Source organism: Podarcis vaucheri, assembly GCF_965113315.1.
Source record: "Podarcis vaucheri genome assembly, chromosome: 12".
NCBI lineage: Eukaryota > Metazoa > Chordata > Lepidosauria > Squamata > Lacertidae > Podarcis > Podarcis vaucheri.
In genome coordinates, this window is record NC_138750.1 from 33,311,726 (window position 1) to 33,336,093 (window position 24,368).

Genomic DNA, 24,368 nt, shown 5'->3' on the forward strand with positions numbered 1-24,368 from the left:
AATCAATTACATTTTCTTTCCTAATCTCTGAATATAATGGATTTGGATGTTCACAGGCTGTAGGTTAATTGGAACCTGTTGTGTATAAAGGATAAGCCACGGCTTTCCGGATATATTTACTGCATTATCATTTTATGTGTGTAAATAATTCAATCTGTTTCCTGTAGGCCCCCATCATCCTAGCACTTACTTTTCCTGATATTTTTTCCGACAGGTTTATATTACTTTTTTTTTTTACTCAATTTCACTGTGCTGAAAATGCTTGACTACACAGACTTCCTCTCATTTCAAACAGCCGTATATTAAATGGGGTTAACTGATGACTGCTCATCATCTCCTGAGGATACAGGATTAGGAGATTTTGTTACAGATAATTAAAGAGGATGTTTGCGCCATCTTCAGCTAAAAATACCTACAGCCTGGATTCTCAGGTTGCAACCAAGTTTGGGTCAACCCTTCCATGTTAGCTTAATCTATAGATTATACATTATTATATTCACTGGCAAAAACCATACATCATACTTAATACATTCTTCAATACATAATTTGTTTTTCCATAACTAATTAAATAGTGGGGAGCCTGATTCTCACTAGAGGTGCAAGTACTTAATTTCAGACCCTGGACGTAATGATCTTAGGAGTCTATAAACCATGTTGCAGCCTGAGGCCATCAAAGTGATGCAAAACAAGATAAAAACAAAATGCAGGTAATGATCGATTTACATGCGTTTGATATGTGCGCAACTGCGCACATCGTGGTGACCTGGAAGTGGCTAGAAAAGGGGTGAGGACTGGGGGTGGGAGTAGGGTAGACCAGGCTTATAGACCTTCCCCGTCACATACAATGACCTAGAATGCAACCCCCACACAAATCAGGGGTTGCCGGTACAGAAAACACAATTTCTAAAAACAATCAAACCCATTTCCACAAACTCTAAAAACAACAAACCAATTCATACAAATGTTCAGTTAGTATTTCCTAATATTTCACACTTCGGGACAGCCTTCTTAAGCAAAATCAACTTCTGCAGTAGGTGCCTATTTCAGAGGACTGGAACTGCCAACACTAAAAGCAGGATCTCTAGTGGGAAATTTAGAGACACCCCTTGTTATAGCCTAAACAATCCCTTCATACCTCAGATTCAAGGCCAGAGCTAAGAGACATTAAGTTTCAGAGTTCAATAGTGTTATTTTAAGGCTGCATAGTCCTAATCTATATACTGTTAAAGAAACTGCAAATCAAACAACACACAATGTTCCGTTTTCAGAGACTCCAAGATTAATCTATCGGTCCTTTAAATGGAAATAATACCAGCTTAAAGAACTATGTATTAGTGATTTACTTATTATAAAGTTTGGGGTTTTTTATCGCATGTTGCAATTTAAGTGGCGCCCAAGGCTCCTACGAATGAAGGTTTAATATCAACAATTAACATTGAGCTAGAAAGTGACATTGAAAGCTGAAGCCAAACGGCAATATCCACCATAAAAGTAAGCAATAAAATGAGTGAAATAGCAAACGCAGGAGTCAATTGTACATCACTGATTAAAAGCTTGAGAGAATAAAATTGCCTTCAATCTGTGCTCCAAAGGTCGCGTGCTAGGTGGCAGCCAAGATCCCTGGAGAACCTATTCCACAACTGAGGAGTCACCACCAAAAAGGCCTTGCCTTCGTGGGGTCACACCCATCACATCTGAAGATATTGACATGGGATGCACATGCTGTTAATAACATAGAACGACCTACCTCTTCCCACCTGTACTGTAGATCCTGTGCCACATGGTGATTCCCTATAGCAACGGAGGGTCCAAATCCCTTGTTTGTCAACCTGAAAACAGCAATATGTCCTAATCAGTTTACGGCAGAGATGGAGAAATTGTGGTCCTCCAGATACTGTTGGACTATACTTTCCAACATCCCTGACCATCATCCCTGCTGTCTGGGGTTGATGGGAGACGGGGTCAGCAATGTTTGGAGGCCCACAGGTTCGTTCCCTTCTTCTGTTTTTCTACTTTGGCAATGGGTAGCTCCAATCTTGCCAGCCTCACTGATTTCAGAGGTATAGAATTAGGTACAAGATGGAGTCCTACGTAGGATTAAGCCCGGTCACTATATGCCATATCATCATCATCATCATTATTAAAACCCTAAAAAGTCCACACCAGGTCATGAACAATAAAACTGTAGGAATATTGCCTGTGTCTTTAGCTTGCCTTTTAACAAAACCTGTGGGAGAAGCTTAAAAGGGATCACTGTACCAGGTATTTAAACCTAATGATTGTCTGCAAAATCTCTCTTTATGCCACTGGAAGGGGAAAGCAGGCCAAGTGGAACATTTTGTTAATCGGGTATGTTAAAGTTTATATACTCTTGCAATTCAAGGGACACTGTACTGCCCTTTGTGGCCATTGCTGAGATTTATACATTTATTTACAGTAACTTCAAATGTCCTACAGGCTGCGTTATCAATCAGAGTTGTGGACAAACTATTTCTTTATTGGCAGTGCCTCACTATTGGGCGAAAGTTAATTTGGAATATTAGTCACTCATGTTGGAATTCAGAAAATATCAAGGAAGCTTGGAAATGAAGGAGATCATTAATGTTCCTACCTATCTGCACTCTTTCCCTGATCCCCCTTTCCCTCTGACTTGGTTGCTTTTAGAACACATACATTAATTCTACCTTTGTCTGCGTACAGAAACAAAAGACACCCTAACAACTCCCACTGGATGAGACGCAGAGCCATGCAGGCGAAGGGCTCAGATCACGACGCTGCTCGATGATGTAGGGCTCCTTCCATCCGGAAGCATGCCTGTGATCTCACAAAAGCCGGTTCATGACAAGCAACCCAAAGGAAGATCCATGCGTGACCTCACAAAGGACAGCTGGGAGAACAGAAATTCCAGGCACTTGTTACTCTAGGCAACTCCAAAGCATTTTGCTGCACCTTTCCCCCTTCCGGATACAGAAGCCAATCAGATTGGCAATTGAATCTCCACTCAACACGGACAACTGGACATCCTTCTCTACTGTATTCTCTAATCCTGAACCATCCCTTTTATATTACTGATCACCAAGAGGTGCTTAATACGCTTGACTGAAGTACACTATAAAGATTCACCCTTAAGAAGCAGCTCCGAAGTGACCTCTCTGGGGTGCAAGCCTGGGCAGTCGGTATGGAAGTACTGGGCTGCCCAGGTGACAAGACCCCCTTCTTGGCCTTGCCGATGTGATCCAAAGGAAAGCAGAGCAATATGTTTGGCACCAGCTTGGCTGCAGGAGTTGCAGGAAGGAGGTGTACAATACACCATCCAACAGTCTTAAGGACTCCACTCCAAATTTGTGTAGGGTCTACTCCCTACTCTTTTCTTCTCCCAAAGATATCCTGCAAGGCAGAAGAGGTTCAGGATCAGAATTTCCCTTCTCTTAGATGAGCTCCCTTTCCAGCTTGACAAGCCCCATCTGCTTCTCACTTCCCCCCATAGGAGCCAGTTCCTTGGGGCTTCACCCCCCCTTAAATATTTGAGGGGTCTGGGAGCTCCCAAAGTTGATGGGTATTGCCATTCAAATGGTGTGCGTGAACCATGTGTTGTGATCAATTATGTGGGGCGGGGCTTACCTGGGTCCCCCCAATATTTTATTCAACTTGGCAGGCACCCTTGCTTCCCTCTACAGCACATGCAGAAACTGCCTTCTTGATCATTGGACCTTTTCTTGGTCTCGTTTGCTCGATCCACCAGAGCCTGTCTTCACATGCAGGGGAAGCAGCCCAGTCAGGACTTAAGAAAAACATTCTGCACATCCCCAGAGTCTGTCTCTCTTTTCTGCTTTAAGTGCAGAGCCCTGGCATTTGAAATCAGCCTCTGGAGCTGAGTCCAGTTAAACCCTGGCTCAGATTAACTCCACAGACACATATAAGAAAAAGCATATATAGGGTTTTGGAACATACAGTATTCCCAAATATTGGTTTCCACTCTCTTCATTGTTTATTTGGCTTGAGACCAGGTTGGAATTTCACAAAAACAGAGCCAGAGAACTGTGGGCGGAAGGGAAATAGCTTGCTAGCACTCTTGTGCAAGAACTTAAACGAGAGTCCAGCCCTGCAGTTGCTACACAGATACGGTTAGGTACTCTGGGAATGTGGTCTGTCTGAAACCTTGGAGGGTCACTGCCAGACAATGCAGACAATCTGGGTCTGACTTGGCAGCTTCCAATGTACGTTGTTGAGTTTAACTTTTCTCCTGCAACATTCTAGCACAGATGCACTTTGAACTCCAGCGCCCATCATCCCCAGCTAGCAAGGCCAAGGGTAAGAGAGGATGGAAATTGTAGCTCTGCAACATTTGGAGGGCCACAGGTGCCCCATCCCCAATCTAATAAACCAGCCCTTTTACACATGGATGGGGACTTGGGGACAATCGAGAGACTGACATTCTGCTTAGGAGCTCCAAGGAAGAACAGCCTTTGAAGACCAGTGCAATTTCTGTGGAAGCATATCAGACAATTCATTGTTTCTTCCATCCACGGAGACCCTTGCCTCGCTAAGCTCCTGCTATTTATGCTTTTAATGTCCTTGTGGGAGTCTTTCTTCTTTTCTTTTCTTTTTGTTTTTTTGTCCAAGCTGTAAACCAGCAGATGATTGAATACACAGGAAATTTGCCATATCTTTTTCACAGATGCTGTCAGATGGGTGAAACAAGGAAATGGAAGGAAGCACAGATCGAAAGATTATCACTCTGTGATTCTACAAGCGTTTGGTACGATTCAATGGCCACTTATATTGATGTAGATCCATTAGCAGAGTCAGTGAATTGCTCCCTTGTGCGAGATTTGCCGGCTCTGTGGATGCTGTGCAGAGACGATTCAACAATCAGCTGCGAGGCTGGTGGTGCATAAGTTGTATGTGACCACTTTGCTAGTGATGGAAAAGACAACACTCCGATTCCATAGCTTATTTCAGCAAAGAAAGGGGTACTTTTTATTACCGACAATTTATCGTTTCCCAATGTTTGGATTTGAACAGAGGTATTTCCTTTGGATCTCAGAATTCAGAATGCAATGGTGTCCTCTTAATAAACACAAAGGGACAATTGACAAATCTTAAAAGCTTAACATTTCCATGAACAGGAAACAGAATCAAAGTTCAGCTTTTATGAACTACTACCTGGTGCCAACACATATTATTATTATTTTGTTAATAGCCTTCAACACTGAGAAACAGGAAATTGAGAACAGAATGACCGTTTTAAAAGATCAGGAATTTCCCCACCTTGGTTGGTTGGTTGGTTGATTGATTGACTGATTGATGCTTTTAAAAGAAAATCTATGTGCTATTTTACCACACCATACATTCATTAGTTTCCTTAATATGCAGATGCTACCTCACTAAGGGGCTAGCAAATGTTCTAGTCATACAAAGACACTTAAAAACTGACCTAAAAGTGCTTCCAGGCTTCTTTTTAAAAACAAAAAAACATGAATTTTCTACTAATAACTGGGCTCCTTCTCTCTCTCTCCCCCCCCCATCTCTCTTTCTCTGAGTTAGTGTTTCCCTTCTTCTTCTTTGGCGATCACTCATAGCCAGTAAGATTGCCTTCCATAAACATGGTTTTAACAGTGAGCCCGCAAGTGACTGTGGAGGCCAATTCTGGATCCACACATCCTTCCACAGTGGGGACATAGGTTTCCAGGCGGAAGTTGATCGTGGTGAGGGTTTGCCAAGCATGTGTTCCTCTTAGTGCGTTTCTCCTTTTTGTCCTGAGCTCGAGTGTCTTCAAAGCCCATGACACCTTTGGTAAAGGATATTCTTTTTTTAAAAAAAACATAATTTTTATTAACAGGCCAATCCAATCACATTATTTCCAAATCATATTACTTCCAAATTATACAGCCAGATTTTTAAATTTTGTTGGGGGTATCCTTACATCAAGCTCCGAACGAGAATCAAAACATCACTTCTGTTACTGCTTTTATCAAACGGTTCTATCCAGATCTGTCCAGATAGTCTCTTTATTACTTCTTCATCTTCTTGTTGTTATCATGCATTCCTTTCTTTGCAATCTCTGATAGTCTTCACAAGCAGGTTAGGAACAAACAACATCTGCGTGGGTTTTGCACACTCCAAAAGTCATATCTCATAAGGACAGCCGCCATTCCTCCCCTTCTTCGAAAATTTATCCTCGGTCTGTCCTATTAGTTTTCCCAAGCTTGCCACGTATATCACAAAGGGGGCTCTGCCAGGTTATCACATTCAATCCATCATTTACATTCCAATGACCCTGGTCCTCCTCCCATCGTCTTTCTTCGACAAGCCTGTCTTAGCAAGACGCCATTAAAAACTGTGTCATAGAATTTTTCCTCCGCACTCCATATTTACCAGTCCTCTCTTTAATCAATAATTCACTCCACATAGCTCTTAAATTCTTGCTTGCGATTAGTAAAAGGCGGTGATTCGTCTCTCTGGGGTGGAAGTTTATAAATACTCACATGAGGCAAAGAAAATAAAAGTTTTTTCCTCCACCCCCCTTTTTTCGCTCCGCACATACCAGTCTCGTAATGGTGGACATCGCTTGATTTATTTGTCTCCTCCCGTCGCTCTAAACACAGAGATGCATTAATCAGCAGCCTTATCTCTCGAACTTTGCTTGATGTAAGTGCTTCAGCTTCATTCCAATTATATATTTCCAATTATATTTTCGAGCTGAAGCGAACCAAGGCGCTGATTAGAGACAGCGTCAGGAAGCGCCGAACCCGAACTGATGCCAAATGTCCTGCATCCCCTTCTTTTGAATCCGGGGGTGCATTATGGACGTCGCTGGCAAGGCTGTCCCCCCCATCCCCATACTTCCCATAGCAGCCTCTTTGTTACCTCGTGTGGGTCGGGGAAATGTTATTGTCGGCCATCTTCCAATGCGCCACCTGGTGGCCCCCCGGTAAAGGATGTTCTTCAATTGGAGCACTTGCAGGCCAGTGTTTCCCAGTTGTCGGTGTTTATACTACATTTTTAAAGATTTGCCTTGAGAGAGCCTTTAAATCTCTTTTGTTGACCACCAGCATTACACTTTCCGTTTTTAAGTTCGAAATAGAGTACAGGTAGTTGCTTTGGAAGACAATCATCAGGCATCCGCACAACATGACCAGTCCAACGAAGTTGATGTTGAAGAATCATTGCTTCCACTCTGGTGATCTTTGCTTCTTCCAGTACACTGATATTAGTTCACCTGTCTTCCCAAGTGATGTGTAAAAATTTTTTGGAGACACTGTTGATGGAATCTTTTGAGGAGTTGGAGATGGCGTTTATAAGTGGCCAATATTTCACAAGCATACAGTAAGGTTGGTAGAACAAGTGTTTCCCTAACTTGCACTTCGCTAAACCTATGGGTGAACCTATAGGTGAGGAACCTCAGACCATGCAGCCAAACAAGGTTCTCCATGCCTTTCCTCAGACCATTCTCCTCCTTGTCCAGGAGGCAAGACTGTGGCCGCACTACAACTACCTGTGTTGGTGCACTGAGACCCAAAAACAGCCACAGTCTGAAAGCGCCCTGGTGTTTCTTCCTGCTTTTTCTTCCTGTCCTCTTCCTAGTTTTGTGGTCATTTAGCTAAAAGTAAATATATAACACAAAACAAGCAAACATACAATATATAATTGAAAGTGATTTAAATCCCACTCTTGTTCACAAGGAGCTGCTAGCTCTGCTGCTGGCTGTAGCCAGACTAGAAATCCCCACAAGTTGGAAGTCTGCACTGGATCTCTCTAGGGATGGATGATTTGAGAGGGTGTGGGACCGCTGCTTTGTCTGAGAATTTAACCCATCACAGGAGGGTGATAAGAGGGGTTAAGAAATAAGACCATTTTGAGGTTGCATGATCTCTGTTTATACGCCTCACAAATAAAAATAATGTGCTGCATAGGCCCCCCCAACAACACATGCCTAAAATTGATTCCCTTTGCAGAATCTATTTTATTATGTCTGCAAAAGTGTACTGAACCTTCTGTTTATTTCATTCTAACTGCAACAATGTGCTCAACACACTTGTTGTTCTTTATTCATTGTTCGTCTTGTCTGCATGTTGTTGTTTTTGAAAACTCAATAAACACATTTTAAAAAAAAATGAGTTATATAGAGCAGATGCTCAGATTACCCGCTGAATTACAGGGGGGTCAAATAATCCATTTGTAATTACAAATCTGAATGAAAGCCATTTTAACTCTCTGCAGAGTTAACTCTCTCATCCATCCATCAACTACCTATATGATGATACATTTTCTTCTCTATCACAGCTGTCCAGCCCAGGTCCTAAGCAATTAGTGAATCACTCAAGCTCAGATTTGTGGTTTTGAACAGCAAATCTTCCCCTCACTAAGTGTTTATTATCATTTTAAATACTTAACCTGTCCACAAGACATTTTACTTTCTTAACCAAATGGCATTAAAAAGTGCTTTGTCCGGCCTTCTGTGAATCAGAGATCTTATCTCAGTAACGATATTTCGAAAAGCTCCTAGCTATGAACAAAGACGGTGTTGTGCTCACATCGTGTTAAAAGAATCCTGCGAATTATGATTGAAAAGTGAAGCCTCTGAAATCCCATCGCTATAGGAGGCAGAGTGGAAGGAAGTGTAATTTTACCAAAATGTAAATGGGGAGGGGGAAGCCACACAAAAAGAGAGAGAGGTATTGTATCTCGGAAACCCATTTAGGATTGGAAAATATGTCAAACTCTGCTCCGACACCCGCAATGCTAAAGATTCAGATTTGCATAGAAATTTCCATCCGTGGTATTTTGATTATAGTCAGCTGGTCTTCCTTGCAAGTTTCAATCAAGTCACATCCCCTAGCCTAATGCATGGCAAACCTGTTTTGCCTGTGGATATCAAGTCTTACGGTCCTGGTAGAGAAATTTCACACCTCCATCAAAAAACGTTCGTAGATCTAACAGTACAATCCTGTAAGTGTTTAGTAAGCCCTGCTGAGTTCAATAAGATTTTAGCAAACCTTAAGAACATAACAAGAACCAGCTGCATCAGACCAGTGTCCCATTCAGCCCTACATCCTGACCCCACAGTGGCCAAACAAGTGCCCCAGTGGAAAATCTGCAAGCAGGACATGACCACAAGAGCCCTCTCGCCTCCTGTGGTTTCCAGCAACTGGTATTCAGAAAAATTACTGTCTCCAACCATGGCGGCAGAGCAGAGCTATTGTGGCTAGTGGCTATTGATAGTCTACCCAGATGTCAGCTTGACCATCCAATTTATAATAGGGGCAAGCAGAATATAATATGGAAGAATGGTATAAAGAGGCGTGGGATGTATCTATTACTGATAAATTAACATGTGCCACTGAGGTAAGACGAGGACTGCGCAGGAGAAATGATTTCGAGGAGATACGGAAGGTGTTTGTACTGTTAAAATGGAAAGGGGTCAAACCATCGCAAGATGTGTTGAAATTTTGCAAGGTTGGATAGTTACAATGGAATGGTCTCAGTGGTGGGGTGCACATTTCTATTCTTATTTATTTATGGTTATTACTTTGTCAAAAGAAGAAGAAGGGGAAGGGGAAAAGGAGGGGGGAATAGAATCGCCCACAGCCATCCCTGGGTGTGCACAAACCACCAAACTTCCAGTCAACAGCCAGCCAAACTGACCCACTGCACCTATGGCCTTTTCCACCAATCCTTTGTTTTTGCAAAGGGTGTTTGAACATCTAAAATAGTTTGATGTTGCAAGAGCTCCTAAACTTTCAGTCTCTTTTTTGTTTCATTTCTAAAGGTCATTTTTATAGGTAAGCCTGGGTTTCAAACATGTCAAAATCAACTCCATATATATATGGAGCCTAGTTTGCATTCTATGTACAAGCTTTTAATGAAGTTTTACAAAGAGAGAGTAGCAATGATTGGAACTGAGACCGCCCTGCTCAACATGTAGTTTGTGGGACTTTCAGGATCTGCATGGGAGCGACCTTCATGCCAAAACAGCAATCATAGCTGTACCCTGCCCACAGTTTAATTTCATGCCATGCCAACTTCTGCTATTCACTACACATGACTTGATTTGTGCCAAGGCTCAGTCATGGCATCTGTTTTCAGTGCCAAGTTTCCAACTCCAGAACACAAGCAGAAAGAACAGAATTTAAAAGGGCCTCTGAGCAAATCCAGAGTGCATTTCTGTTTCTATCCAAATAAGGGTCTCAATTCTAGACTGGAAGATGACCTTTCCAGACTGATTTGAGCCCCAACATCCTTCCACCACTCTAAATTAAGTACTGTCAACATGACTGCGCATGGAAACTTCCCATTTTGCAGTTCTATTTGTTGTCACAAAAATGTGGGGAACTGTTCCAGTATTCCTTGCATGATATATTAATTTGAATTACAGACTAAATAACCTCCGGTGTGATCCACTTGGGCTGTGTACACATTAATGTTTACTCTGGTTCCAGTGTGCTCTCACGCCTGGCCTTTGAAGCTGTGTCCCAACAACATGAGTCACAATCCATCTCTAGCCTGGACCTACGTGATGCACTTCCCCTCAAACCAGCTCCCGTCCTATTTGCTGCATTCACTTCACAGTTAAGCTGTGGTATGTGCATTTGAGGCAGGCATTGTGCGTGTGCAGATGAGTCTCACTGAATATGAGTTTGGGGTGTTGCAGATGTGTGAGAGGACATCAGGTAATGCACATCAGGAGAAGACACCCCTACCCCTATCTCTTGTGTGTATAGAACAGGCATAGGCAAACTCGGCCCTCCAGATGTTTTGGGACTACAACTCCCATGATCCCTAGCTAACAGGGCCAGTGGTCAGGGATGATGGGAATCTTAGTCCCAAAACATCTGGAGGGTCAAGTTTGCCTATGCCTGGTACAGAAACATGCAAATGCAACGTGGAACCCTGTGGAAGAACTGTTTTAAACTGCTAATAGGCATATAACCCTAGATAAGTTGGCTGTGGTGCAAATAAGGAGGCATTAAAATATCCAGGCATATATTTGCATAAGATACTTTAATACAGAGTTCCTCTGGTACAAGTAAAAACGAAATGCAGGATTCAACTTTTTAAACTTTTTTTTAACCATGCATTTATAAAAGTGCTTTTAGAAGCTGCTTCATGGAGGTTTCAGGTTTTCCAAGATGCTGCCTGCTGTTCCCATCCTTAAACACGAAGGTTTTTAAAGACATGATTTGTTTTCAAGCTGCTAAGAATTAGACATGCATGACATAAATTTACCTAGCTGTGTCAAGTTTGCTCAGGCACTGCCAGAGTGACTTGCTATGATGACTAAAACTGGGAGAGGCATTAAGCAAGGCTACAGTTAAAAACAGGGTGTTTTAAAAATATATAGCAGAGAGAGCCGACAAGCTCCACTCTGCCTATGGTTAACTTTCATTGGTTTGTGCTATAAAGGTAATGGTAAAGGGAACCCTGACCATTAGGTCCAGTCGCGGACGACTCTGGGGTTGCAGCGCTCATCTCGCTTTATTGGCTGAGGGAGCCGGCGTGCAGCTTCCAGGTCATGTGGCCAGCATGACTAAGCCCTTCTGATGAACCAGAACAGCGCACGGAAATGCCATTTACCTTCCCGCCGGAGTGGTACCTATTTATCTACTTGCACTTTGACGTGCTTTCAAACTGCTAGGTTGGCAGGAGCAGGGACCGAGCAATGGGAGCTCACCCCATCAGCAGCAAATAGTTGGGGGGAAACTGTGACTTTAACTGCATCCGTTAGAAGTCGCACTATACGCGTTCTGAGACTCTGAGTCATAGAGTCAACGTTGGGCTGCTTGTGGAAGAACCAAGAGAGTTCTTAATGGATTGGTGGGAAATCTGATAAAGCTTTTTGTTAAAAATGGGTGCGTCACTTTTAAATAACTAGTTCTGTTATGGCTGTTTCTTAAGATAAAACACATGGAGCTTTTACGTTTCAGAAACACACACCTTCCTTGGGATTCCGAGTAACACTTTTATTAATGGATGCCTTGGATACAAAACAGAGGGTTATAGCTTTGCTAATGTTTCCTTTAAAAAAAAAAAGATAAACAAGGAAATTAAAAGATTTGAGGCTTATTGTTCAAAGTTATGGCTGCAGCTGCATCACATGAAATAGAGCTGGGAAAAGGATGCTTTGGAATACCAGTTATAGGCATCACTAGGGTGTGTGTGCGGCTTGGGGGCTTCCCATTGGGGCATCTGGTTAGACACTGTGAGAACAGGATGCTGGTCCAGATCTGAAAACGCGTCTGTATTTTGGAATTGTTAAATTTTGCAAATAGGGTGCCAAAGTGTCAAAATGACTAGGTGGGAAATAATCATACCATGGACAAAATTTCCTAATTGCGGCCAGATTATTCTGTCGCTCGATATCATAGAGGCGCTGTCTAATTAAATTATTCGCTTTACTGAAGCCCAGTGTTAATAACTGTTGTGGTTATAAACCAGAAAAGTAAAGCTTTTGGTTGACAATTTTAGTCCCAGTGCTCTCATGACAATCTTGCGATACTAAGGGTCTGCATTAGCATCTGGCATCCTTGGCCATCTGCTGGAGCTCTGGCAGTGCTCACAGATAACACTTGCATATCCTTCAACATTTCTCGGATGAAAATAGGGATGTCTTATTCCATCATCATCATTTTACTATTTATACTCCACCCATCTTGACTATGGGAGGCTTCACAATAACATAATAATACACTAAACATTTAAAAATCTTCCCTATACAGGGCTGCCTTCAGGTGTCTTCTAAAGATTACATCGTTACTTATCTCCTTGCCTCAGGCATCACATAACTCCACACCCTTCAACATTTCTCCAATGAAAATAGGAACCTCCTAAGGAAAAGTGGGGCATTCTGGGATCAAATCAGAAACCAGACTGGCTTCTGTAAATCTGTTCCTGGAAAACAGGGACACTTGGAGGGTCTGTAGCACTTGCCCTGGGCCCTCCTTAAGTTTGCATGCAGCCTGTGAGAATGATGGACAGCAGAAGTAACTTGGGAAAGGTTTAAGGGAGGTAAGGAGAGGATGAAGGGTGACCCACAGGGCAGGGACTGACTTGCTTATGAAAAGTTAGTTCCTTTGAATAGGTGAGAGGTGCATTTAACTAAGATTCAATTTATTTAAAAATTGCGATAATTATAGAGAGGTGGGATGAACTGGATGAATCTTCTCTTGCCAAGGCCAAACTGAATCAAAATGGCAAAGCAGGATGAGCACTCTTCATTCATTACAGGAAAAGTTTCACAGATGCAATTAGATTCTCCTTAGCTTCTTATTGTTGACTTCACATCACCAGATCACCATCTGCAAAGCCCTTTACTTGTTTTTCATTACCTCTGGGATCAGAAGCTGCCACTCAGCGAACCCCTCTCTGTGGCAGAACAAGATGACCAAAGAAAGAAAAGCCCTGAAGCAAAATTCTGCCTTTGTCTTGGTCTGAAGAACACAGTAGTTTCATTATACTCTGAAGGCCATCATTATCGTTGTTCTAAATAGCATCCTCTACAAGAAGCCACATGTTCTTTTTTTAAAAAATGCTGCACACTTTACACCTTCTGCATAACTCTTGCTAGGACTTACGAACACTCTTCAAGGGTAGTGAAAAAGCTGCCACAGAAGTAAATTGTGTGTTCTGATATACAGTGAGGTTTCAAAAGGTACAATAATGATAAAATCAATTAAAACTACCATAACCATAAAATCAGAAAACCATTGATGAATCCATATTTTCTTTAACAGGAAAAGGAAATAGTGATGGCAAAATTCAGTTTCAAGGATGCCTACTCAGAAACAAGCCCTATTGAATTCAGTGGGGCTTACTCTTAGGTAAATGATGTGAGACTTGAAGGCTAAAGTCTTTTAAAAAGATCCTAAAACACCCTCGCCTTCTTCTAACATTTACTAACTGGCCTCAACTGCTTTCGGCCATCTCAGAAAGTTGTTTTTTAATGGGCTTTGACATTTATAGTGAGACTTTTATGGAAGTTCTCTCAGAACTACCATTGAGATAAACCTTGGCTCAAACTTGCACCAATGGTGGCCTTGCAGGGTTAGATTAACAGCAGGGAAATCCTTCAGGGTGATCATAGCAACAAATGGATAGGCTACAAAATGTAAGCTTCTTACAGAGCAAAGACCAGCAGTATACTTTTAGTGCCTGACAACTCACAAAAGATGAAGACCAAAATGGTGAGATGTGCTGTTTTGTAGAATAGGAACAACCCCTGCTGTGCATCAGTCCCTTAAGAAAAGCTTCCAAGTGGTGAAAATCTAATGCAAATTTGTTTTACTGCAATCCACCATAATCTTGCCATTTCTCACAATATCTTTTCCCTTTAATAAGCTCTACTGTCCACTAATCAAGAAAGTCCACAAATGTCTACACACAAAGAATTATAAATTTTGTTGTTAGTAAAAGTTGGCTCCCTCAGCCTGAAAGTGAGATAAGCGTCGCACCCCAAAGTCACCTTGACTGGACTTAACCATCGAGGGGTCCTTTACCTTTTAACTTTAGTGGGGATTATACATTGCTGCAGCCTGAAAGTACCATAATCGATGACCCTAACACAGCACAGATTTACCAGTTCGCTATTTCTTTTATCAATGTGAGTGTTAAGTGGTGTTTGGATTTTTTCAAAATAATTAAAAAAGAAAGAAACAAAACAGGAGTATGTTTAAATGTTACAATGATGATAACCAAGTATCTACAAAATGGCCAAGAAACTGGACAGCTTATTGCCTGTCGCTTGCACAGCTCCTTAGACAAAGCTTGAGGGACAGTTGACTGTGAAGGGAAAATTACCCTGGCCGAAAAAAGGTAACAAGGACAGGATTGACAGAATAATTACCGTAAGTTGTCCAGGAGACTAATATGCATGAATCAGCTCCCCTGGAGCCTGCTGTTCAGATTATACCTTTGGAAGTTGGCCCGATGTTGTTTTCTAGTGATTAATGTTGCACACTGATGCCTGGTCCTATAATCAACATGTCAGGTTTCTTAGAAAGAGTGGTTCCAAGTTTTAAACAAAGTCTGGCCCTCTGTTTTAAAGGAGTACCTTTTGCTAACTTTGATTTAAAATAAAAATACACACCTACTACTCAGCAAAGTAGGATTCAGAACAGTTTTGTTGAGCACCCAATGCAGATGCAAATGATCAAAGTGATCAAGAAAGGCAGGGAGAAAAGGAATGATTTGGAGTGGGAAATAAGGGTAAGAGAGGATAGAAAGGAAAAGAAACGTCAATAGGATTGAAGCAGAGTAAAAAATTGCTGCGGGACATTGGAGTATCGTCAAAAATCATATAACGATGTGTGATCTTGAGCAATCTCTTGCAAAACCAGCATACATCTGCAGAGTTCAATATCAAAGTGTAAACCAAGGAGATTTACAAAAGAACCCTGTGTGTTTAAGAATTAAGTGCCTCTGAGTTCAGTAAGACTTACTCCCTGTTAAGGGTGTTTAGGATTTCAAGCTTAGAAGGATAAACAAAAGGATACACAAGAACCCTCTTAAGGTGTTCTGGCTACTGTGTAAACTAACACATAAGCAGGAGGATACAGGAACAAATGCATTAACTCTGCCCCCTCCAATCATCCCCCACACGTTAGTAGAATTGTAAACCTGGAGGAGTCCACGAGGGTCATCTACTCCACCCTCTGCAATGCAGGAATCTTTTGCCCAATGTGGGGCTCGAACCCACAACCCTGAGATTATGAGTCTCATGCTCTACCAAGTGAGTTATCCCAGGGAGGGCAACAGTTCCTTGCTTAAGGCAATGAGCCTCCTTTCACTCTTGTGGGCTCTCTGATTTCCAGGATTTTACATCACATGGGGAACCTACATCAGAACATAAGAAGAGCTGTGCTGGATTAGCTCAACAGCCAGCTGAGTCCAGCATCCCATTCTCACAGTGGCCAACCAGATGCCTATGAGAAGTCCGCTAGCAGGACTAGAGTGCTACAGACTCTCCCCCACTTGTGATTCCCAGGTTAGCTGAAGGTAGTCTTTCAAGTAACCTGGTCCGGAACCATTTAGGGTTTTCTATATCAATACCAGCATTTGGTTTTGGGCCCAGAAACAAATAAGCAGGCAACGCAACTGGTGCAGTTATAGGTGTATTGTGTTCCAAGCATCCGGCTCCAACAAGCAGCTGGGCAGCTGCCTTTTTACCAACTGGGAGTCTAGTCTGGGTGTAACCAGGGCATGAGAAATTGAGGCAAGGTCCATATTTTAAAAAGGGTTGCAGCTGGTGTGTTACCTGCACATCCAGAAATTGCACTGAGATCAAGACACAAGCTTGGGAGAACGACACCATCTAGAACAGGGGCTGGCAAGGTTTATCTTGCCTGGGCTGGATCAGTCCCGCGGAGATCCCTCCGTGGGCCAGATCATGCGCAGGCCCGTGTGCAGACGCGATTTCTGGCTTTGTGGAAGTGGGTCCTCGCGCTGTGCTGCGCCGGTTTAGCACAGCACATGAGCGGGCAATTCGGTGCAGGGGCAGCAGCTCATGGGCCGGTCAAATGACCTCCGCGGGCCACTTCCGGCCCATGGGCCTTAGGTTGCTGACCCCTGATCTAGAACCATTTGGAAATGGCCATTGATTTCCCAGCCCACACCTAAGGACCTTCATCTTATCTGGATTAAGTTTCGCTCATTTGCCTGTATCCATCCAAAGGCCACCTCTGGACACCTGGTTAAGATTTCTGGAAACTCCCTGGGATTAGTTAACAGAAACAAGAAGCAAAACTGAGTATCATCCACATAGGATCTGGCTAACTACCTGCTCCTTATATTTTCCTACAAAACAAACCATGGCACAGCTGTGGGGCATTTCCAGCTCTTTGATACTGTGATTCTATGAAAGACCCAATGTGCTAAATGTATGCAGAGTTAGTCTAACATTCTGTTACTACTGCCAGCAGTGATTTCTGTACAATGGGCATAATCCAGACAATTTTGTTTGTGTTTGGTCCAAGGTGTTTGGGATCAAGACTAACCACTAAGCCAAATCCTAAAAGCTGGACTCTTCTGACTTGTTGGGTTTTTCATAATTCTGCCTGTGTGCCTGGCATTGTCCACTTCCCCTATTTCTGCTGGAAATGTTGGTAATTTATTTCCTACCCTGGGATTATTTTATTTTGCTGCCTTCTCTTCATCTCCTTGTAGAAGCCTCTGTCATCCCAGGGCTACCTTGAATAAGGAGGACCCTGCCTGTGGAGAGGCCTGTGAAAGAACAAGTGCCGGGCCTCCGCTTCTTAAGCTTCACTGCCGCACACTGGTAGCATTCCGTGCATTCCAAACGTGAGAATGCTGGAGGAATGGCCAATCCCGTGTGTGCCGGAGAGACCCACAGCATATGGTCGACGGGGCTTACAGGCTGCGATCCCAACTTGACTTACCTAGCAGTAAGCGGCACGGCGCTGCTACTCTGGCAGTCTAAACTGAAAGCCCCGCCGACCTGAGTGGGGTCAGCGACCAGGCTCGGTTGCAGCTACTCGGGTTGCTGCTCCCCTCCCAGCTTTGGTGCTCCAGCTGTTGCATTTTTGTTTGTCTCCTTCTCCTTCTTCCAGGCGGAGCGGCCTGCAGGGAGAGGGCGCGCGAGGCTGTCCCGGGACCTGGGAAATTGCAGCAGCAGCAGCAGCAGCGAGAAGATTGCAGCGGAGCCAGAGCGCACAAACTTCGCTCCCAGCGCGCTCGGCGGAGGGCGCCCAGCGGATCCGGGCCAAGCTCGCTCTCCAAGCTGGCTTGCTGAAGGGAGAAAGCGCCTTGTCCAGAGTGGGAGAAAGGAGAGAGCTATGCGCTCTCCAAGCCTGCCGGGGAACGTCCTCTCCCTTTGCGCAGCGCTGGTGGTGTGCTTCGAGGTAGCGCGCGGCCAGCAAGGTAAGGAGAAAGGAGAGCAAGGGCGCGCGGTGGCTCTGGGCACGAAGAAAGAAAAGGGGAGCCCCTGGAGCATCTTTAGGCTCACGGAAAGGGGCGCGTTCACGGGTGTAATGCTGGCAAATGGAATGCCCTCGTCTGTAGTGGATCGTTCTTTTAAAACAAAAAACAAAAAACTCCCCAAAAGTTGGTCTGTGGTTTTGTTTTCATTCTGTGCCTGTTGAGCATCACTTTGCGCGCTCTGGTACCTTTTTAACGCATTTTAACTCCCAAAGAAGCCTGTGAATTGTAGTTTATCCCTCACGGAGCTACAGTTCCCTACAGGGTTAACAAGCTACAGTTCCCAAGATTCTTTAAGAGTCAAAAATGTGGTTTGAATGTGCTTTAAAGATATGGTGTGCGCACAGCCTCAGTAATTCAATAACAGAATAGTGCTGTCCTTATTACTGCTACCAATAATTGCTAATAATTGGAAGGAAAGCCCCCCCAGATAAATGAAATTCTTTGCATAACTAATAGCCATGATGTTGCCTCTTTAACTCCTCATTGCTTTCAAGAGAGATCAAACATTATTATTATTATTATTATTATTATTATTATGTATTTCCACTCTTGCTGTATAAATGTAGGGAGTCAGGGTACTGATTCTAGATGAATTAACAGAATATATACAGGAATGGGCTCCTTTGGGAGGAGGAGAGGGATAGAAATCAAATAATGATGGTGATCAGAAGTTAAGAGACAGGACTATAATACTTCTGCTGTGGTTCGTATGGGGAATCCTTTGTGGTTAGGATATCGCGTGAAATGTGAGAATCCAAGTGAAAAAGGCTTCAATATTATTTTTAATCGATTGTCTTGGCACTGATTATAAACTGATTTTAGTGCTGATAATGATTTTTTACACAAAGTGACAACTGAGTTGCTTTTTTATGATGTTATGGGCTTTAGTAGGAAACATTTATATAAATGTTGTTTGACAACTTGGCAGAAGTTAGCTATATTATACAAACCGAAGACAGATTGCATTGCTGATATGTTTTGACCTAAGCTTATCATGGTAACCGAGACTGTCTTATTAAGTTATCTTGTGCTTCCTTGTCTATTGATTACTTAAAGCAGTTGTCTTCTTGTTTAATACTGCATTTCAAGTTCTTCAATTCAGGATGGTTGTTTTTTGTCTCTGTGGTGAAATGAGCCATGATATACTAAGCGCTTGCTCCAAAGACAAAAAAAAAAAAAAAAAAAACAAAAAACCCATGCTATATATTTGATTCCTGTCTTGATTAGTCTCTGGCAAATATCACACAATATTATCAGAATTCAACTGATTCACGAACTTTGCATTTTTAAAAGGAGATTCAAACTCCTTTAGTTGCAAACATAGCTTCTTTGTGATAGACAGAAGGGACAGATTTGCTAAATGATTCATGTTCCAGAACTTCTTAGCTCCCTGCTAAATAGAGCCCAATAGACATTTATTTAATATAAATATTAGTAGCAAAAGCAAGGCATCATTTTGTTCCGGGAAATAGTGACCTGGTTTGCATAACACAGTTTGGCTTAGTTTGTATACCAGACTGAGGCTCATGGTTAAGCCTTCTCCTCACTAACCACAAGTTGTGCCCAAGAGTTGTTCTGGTATAGCCATAGTTTGGGTTGCCATATTTTGCAAACCAGACCAAGATTAGATATAATGCTGTAGATCAGAGGTCACCAACCTGGTGCCCATGGCACCCCAGCAGGTTTCCAATGGTGCTTCTGGCAGGTACCCTAGACTTCAGCTTTTGTTTTAGAAAAAAGTAAGTCTGTAACCTTCATAGAAAAGAAGTTATGGGGCAAAATGTGCAGGTACTTCTAAGCAATTTCTGTGAAATTACAGTGGTGTGGCAACCTTGGCTTAGAATGCTTCCTGTTGTTATTAGACAGCATCAGTGTGTGTAACCTCCATAATCAGGACATAGCTAAGTTTCTGTCATAAACTTAAGGAGGATGGGAAGGGTTGTCTACCTAATTTAGTGTTATGCTGTGCTCCAGGCAGACATTTTGTGTTAAACCACTCGCACACCCTCCATGGCAGCCATTTTATGACTAGCAACACCCGCTGCAGATAAATGCATGAGAATGTTAATGTCTCCAATTTTTCTACAGCTCTGGAATGTCATCCAGGCGGTCATCAGATCCTTCAGAGTCCATACCGAAGTGTTGATTTTGATTCATCACGGCTTCAGCAATCAGCCATCCAGGACTTAATATGTGATCATTCACTGCCATCAGGGTGGTACCGCTTCCTGATTTTCGATAAGCAGGCTGAAATGCCAACCAAGTGTGTGGAGGTATGGATGCTCTCCTTTTGACCTATAATTGTATAATATGGCAGACTCCTTTTAAAATATATATATATTGCTCATTTTCCATACATGTAAATTTGAGCTGTTATGCTTGGCTTTATAATGCAAGTGTCCTTCTGGTCCACCACAAGGCTGCAAAGTCCACTGCTGCATCCTCAAACCTCCTTGAATATTCTTCGTCTAGAGTAGTGATAGAAAATTCTGTTTGGTCTGAGATGGGCAAGATTTTAGTAGGCAGCATCAAAAAATATCTGTTCTTGTTCTAAAACAAGTTTACTTTCTCCACATTATTGACACTGAGTGAATGCAGATGATCAACCTACGAAAGACATCTTCTAGCTCTCTATCATCTGTGCCAAAATCAACTTGTATAGTGCAAGGTGGAGGCACAATAATCTGACCAGGATGGTAAAAAGCAGCTCCCTATGTTCCTTTATCACTAAAGTAAGGCTGGAATATCTGTGGCTCTCTAGATAGTGTTGGGCTCCCATCAGCCCCAGCAAGTTTGCCCAACAGTCAGAAATGAGGAGGTTGTGGTTCAGCAGCCTCTGTAGCACCACAGGTTCCCCACCCTCTATTATGAGATAGCTGCTGCTATAGACCTACTCAGTTTGTAGAGTCTAAGTGTTGCGTAGTCTGAGGCTGCCCACCAGCATGTATTTGTTGCCTGCCAAGTGCTTGTCAACCTCATTATCTTTATTGCACTCAACAGGTTGGGAATGGGTTGCCCATGGTGTCCCTTATTTCTCAAAAGGCTGTTTTGCATGTTATGCTAACCATGATTTTGCACCGGCATCAAGCTCCGAGAGAGGAGATTGCAACCCTTTTGCTCTTTGGTTTTGCTTCTGTTTCTGTTCTGTGCTGAGCTAAGCCATGGTTTGACTTAGTTCTTCATCTGAATCTGCTTCTTGGTCTCCCTGTTGAACCATGAGCTGTAAACCATAGAGCAAATCTTGGTTACAGCTGATGGTTACTCCGCAGAGAGCTAAACCATGAGCCCATGATCAGACAGTCTGCTAAGCCAAGCCAAACCATGGCTTGGACCAGCCCAACAAAATAACCAAGGAGGAGTGAAGTGGCCACAATCTCCTCTTTGGCTTGGCTTATTAGTGTGTGTGTGCATGCGTTTCTTATCTTCGATGGTGGAAACATTCTGTTGATCAACTGTTTTCTTCTTCTGTTTTGGTGCTAAAAGATGAATCACTGTGGGACACAGGCCCCTGTTTGGTTGTCTTTGAGAGAGTCCGAGTCCTTGCCTCAGCCTGGTGAGATCAAACACTTAACAGCCTGTGCAACTTGGCAGTTTTTCTTCAGCACCACAGAGGACTGCTGCCTTTTCCGAATTCCTGTGAGTGTGAGGAACTGTGGAGATTTCTTTGTATACTTACTCCAGCCCACCCAGGGGTGCATGGGATATTGTGCAGAAGGTGAGGAAGCACATGCTGCCTGCTACATCCCAGAACATGTATATGTTTTCTTTTCCCAAATGTGTCTCAAACCATTTGGTCTCTTGTTGCGTTTTTATAAGTCCTTCTACATCTATGGAAGGGACGCGGGTGGCGCTGTGGGTTAAACCACTGAGCCTAGGGCTTGCTGATCAGAAGGTCGGCAGTTTGAATCCCCACGATGGGGTGATCTCCCGTTGCTCGGTCCCTGCTCCTGTCAACCTAGCAGTTCAAAAGCACGCAGTGCAAGTAGATAAATAGGTACCACTCTGGTGGGAAGGTAAATGGTGTTTCTGTGTGCTGCTCTGGTTCGCCAGAAGCGGCTTAGTCATGCTGGCCACATGACCCGGAAGCTGTATGCTGGCTCCCTCGGCCAGTAAAGCGAGATGAGCACCGCAACCCCAGAGTCATCCGCAACTGGACCTAACAGTCAGGTGTCCCTTTACCTTTACCTTTTACATCTATACAGAATATTAGGCCTTGTCTACTCATGAAAGAATTCTGAAGTGTTATAGAGAGGACTGCATCACCTCAGACTGCAGCTGGGGAATATTGTTTTCAAATGTTTCCTTTCTAGAAAGCTGTTCTCAGTGTGTCCTCTCTCAAAAGTGATCCAAACAATCAGCGATCACATATCACGAGCCAAACTCTTGACAGCCATTGTGCTTTATTCTTATAAGTTATTACATAAAATGTCTCTAATAATAAATCATATGTACCTCATAAGCTCAGACAAGGCTGCAGCCCCATCTACAAGAATTATTTGAGTTAGATTGCAAGCCCTAAATGGCCTTGGCCCAGTATACCTGAAGGAGCATCTCCACCCCCTTTGTTCAGCCCGGACACTGAGGTCCAGCATCAAGGGCCTTCTGGCAGTTCCCTCACTGCGAGAAGTGAGGCTACAGGGAACCAGGCAGAGGGCCTTCTCGGTAGTGGCGCCCACCCTGTGGAACACACTCCCATCAGATGTCAAGGAAATAAACAACTATCTGACTTTTAGAAGACATCTGAAGGCAGTCCTGTTTAGGGAAGTTTTTAATGTTGGATGTTTTTCCGCTATTATTATTATTATTATTATTATTATTATTATTATTATTATTCTGTTGGGAGCCATCCAGAATGGCTGGGGAAACCCAGCCAGATGGGTGGGGTATGAATAATAAATTATGATGATAATGATGGTGATGATCCTAAAAGCTGCAGGAAAGGGAGAATCAAAGGCAGATATACTGCAGTTTCCAAAATCCTGCTAACCTCTCCCCAGCAGTACAGAAGTAATGGCAAAGCAAGGCATGGGCACCTCTGTCTCCATTTCCAGGTGTTGTTCTTATTGTTGTTATTTTGTAGTTAATGATTTCCCTCCCATTGGAAACTGTGAAAGGGAGGTTCCCTATGCCAGCTTCTGTGGTTTGGAGGTGTGTGGAGCGACTGGGTAGTCTATAGATCCTTTGGATCCAAACTTCCACTAACCCACCTCCAATCCACTAATCTGCACACCCTTCCGGTAGGGCAAGGGCTATGGAGGTTTTCACAGTGGCGGGAAGGAGGCATCTGATGTTGAATCTTCGACTTGTGATTCTCCCTTTCTCTTCTTAATAGAAGGAGATTTGATGCTTCTCCTGGCCTCTGAAACACCCTCCCATTAAAGAATAAATGAGCAATTGACATGCTAAGTTGCGTTATTTTTCAAAAACTTGATGAGTAGTTGGAGCAAAATTCCATTTGCATCTGAAAATTGGCCTTAGAACAGAAAAAGGATCTCTTGGTAAAAGTCACTTTACTTGCAGTAAAAGAGGGTTTTAAATTCGTACTGTCTAGTGTTTTAATTAAAAGACATGAAATAAACTTTTTATTATCAGGAAGAGGAACTGTTACTTACCCTGAGTAGGCCACCATAATAATGTTTTCTTTATTACTTTTATGTGCCAAAAGAAATTATCATAATTTAATGGATTTCTTTATTATGCCAGCGAAAAGCCGATAGTGAAAGGCATAAACACTCTTCATCATCCTATGCAACTTATTTACTGAAAATGCGAAATGTGTATAGTATAATACACCATTTGTTTTTATGGCAGAGAACAATTTAAATATTGAAAACGTTTTCATTGCTACATTAAACTAAAAGCCAACTTGTTTTCTTAAACTGAAAGTAATGAGCTGTCTTTAAAAAAGCGAAATACATTTGGTTTTAAAAAAGCTTAGCGCTGTTTAGTGAAATTGCAGCATGCTGAAAAGTTTTTTAAACAGTTCACTCAGCTTGAATAGTTTATAATAAAAACTGAACTTTTAATTATAAGCATTCTCAGGGTGAACTTAGATGTCAGCATTTAACAATACCAGGGACTTACTGACTGCGGGTGAACAATCTTCCCACTCTATAACTCAGTCCTGGGTGGTGTCTAATATTTGTAGAAGAAATAAACCAGGCCAGAGCTTCCCAGAGGTGTAACTTTCAAACAGGAGTAGGTATAGAAGGGTTTGCCCACCCTTCTGGGGCACATTTGAAAACCAGAGCAACTGTTGTGGTTCCACACACAGCAAGACTCTACCCACCCCAGTTGTAGCCTCCCCTGCATTGACCCCACACTGCAAAAATAGAGGGTTAAAGAAGGCTTCTTTCAGCTGAGGGAGGGTCAGAGGGGACAGAATCCTGTGGGCACAAAGGAAGGCCTCTGAGGGCATATGTACACCCTCCGGC

The 24,368-nt window shown here is 42.9% G+C and overlaps 2 protein-coding genes and 1 long non-coding RNA gene across 11 annotated transcripts in view; 2 read left to right on the forward strand and 1 right to left on the reverse strand.

Annotated features, from left to right (window-relative positions):
• Window positions 1-24,368, reverse strand: part of LOC309515787 (uncharacterized protein C7orf78) — a 46,039-nt gene that overhangs the window by 21,265 nt on the left and 406 nt on the right. Inside the window, exons 1-2 of one of the 9 annotated variants that reach the window (XM_082193986.1) lie at window positions 2,685-2,780; window positions 1,748-1,829 (exon numbers count right to left, since the gene is read on the reverse strand). The gene's annotated coding sequence lies outside the window, so the exon portion shown is untranslated. Of the gene's footprint in view, window positions 1-1,747; window positions 1,830-2,611; window positions 2,781-24,368 lie in introns of those variants that run through there. The other 8 variants (XM_082193989.1, XM_082193985.1, XM_082193988.1 and 5 more) reach the window with 8 other exon arrangements.
• LOC309515830 lies at window positions 2,904-5,804 on the forward strand. Its single transcript, XR_014212686.1, has 3 exons — window positions 2,904-3,082; window positions 4,263-4,311; window positions 4,679-5,804. It is a non-coding gene; the product is annotated as an uncharacterized lncRNA (long non-coding RNA).
• Window positions 17,577-24,368, forward strand: part of VWDE (von Willebrand factor D and EGF domains) — a 45,335-nt gene continuing 38,543 nt past the window's right edge. Inside the window, exons 1-3 of the mRNA XM_082194056.1 lie at window positions 17,577-17,874; window positions 20,023-20,207; window positions 21,418-21,649. Of these exons, the coding sequence (XP_082050182.1) occupies window positions 17,790-17,874; window positions 20,023-20,207; window positions 21,418-21,649 (502 nt within the window). The 5' untranslated portion in view covers window positions 17,577-17,789. The remainder of the gene's footprint in view (window positions 17,875-20,022; window positions 20,208-21,417; window positions 21,650-24,368) is intronic.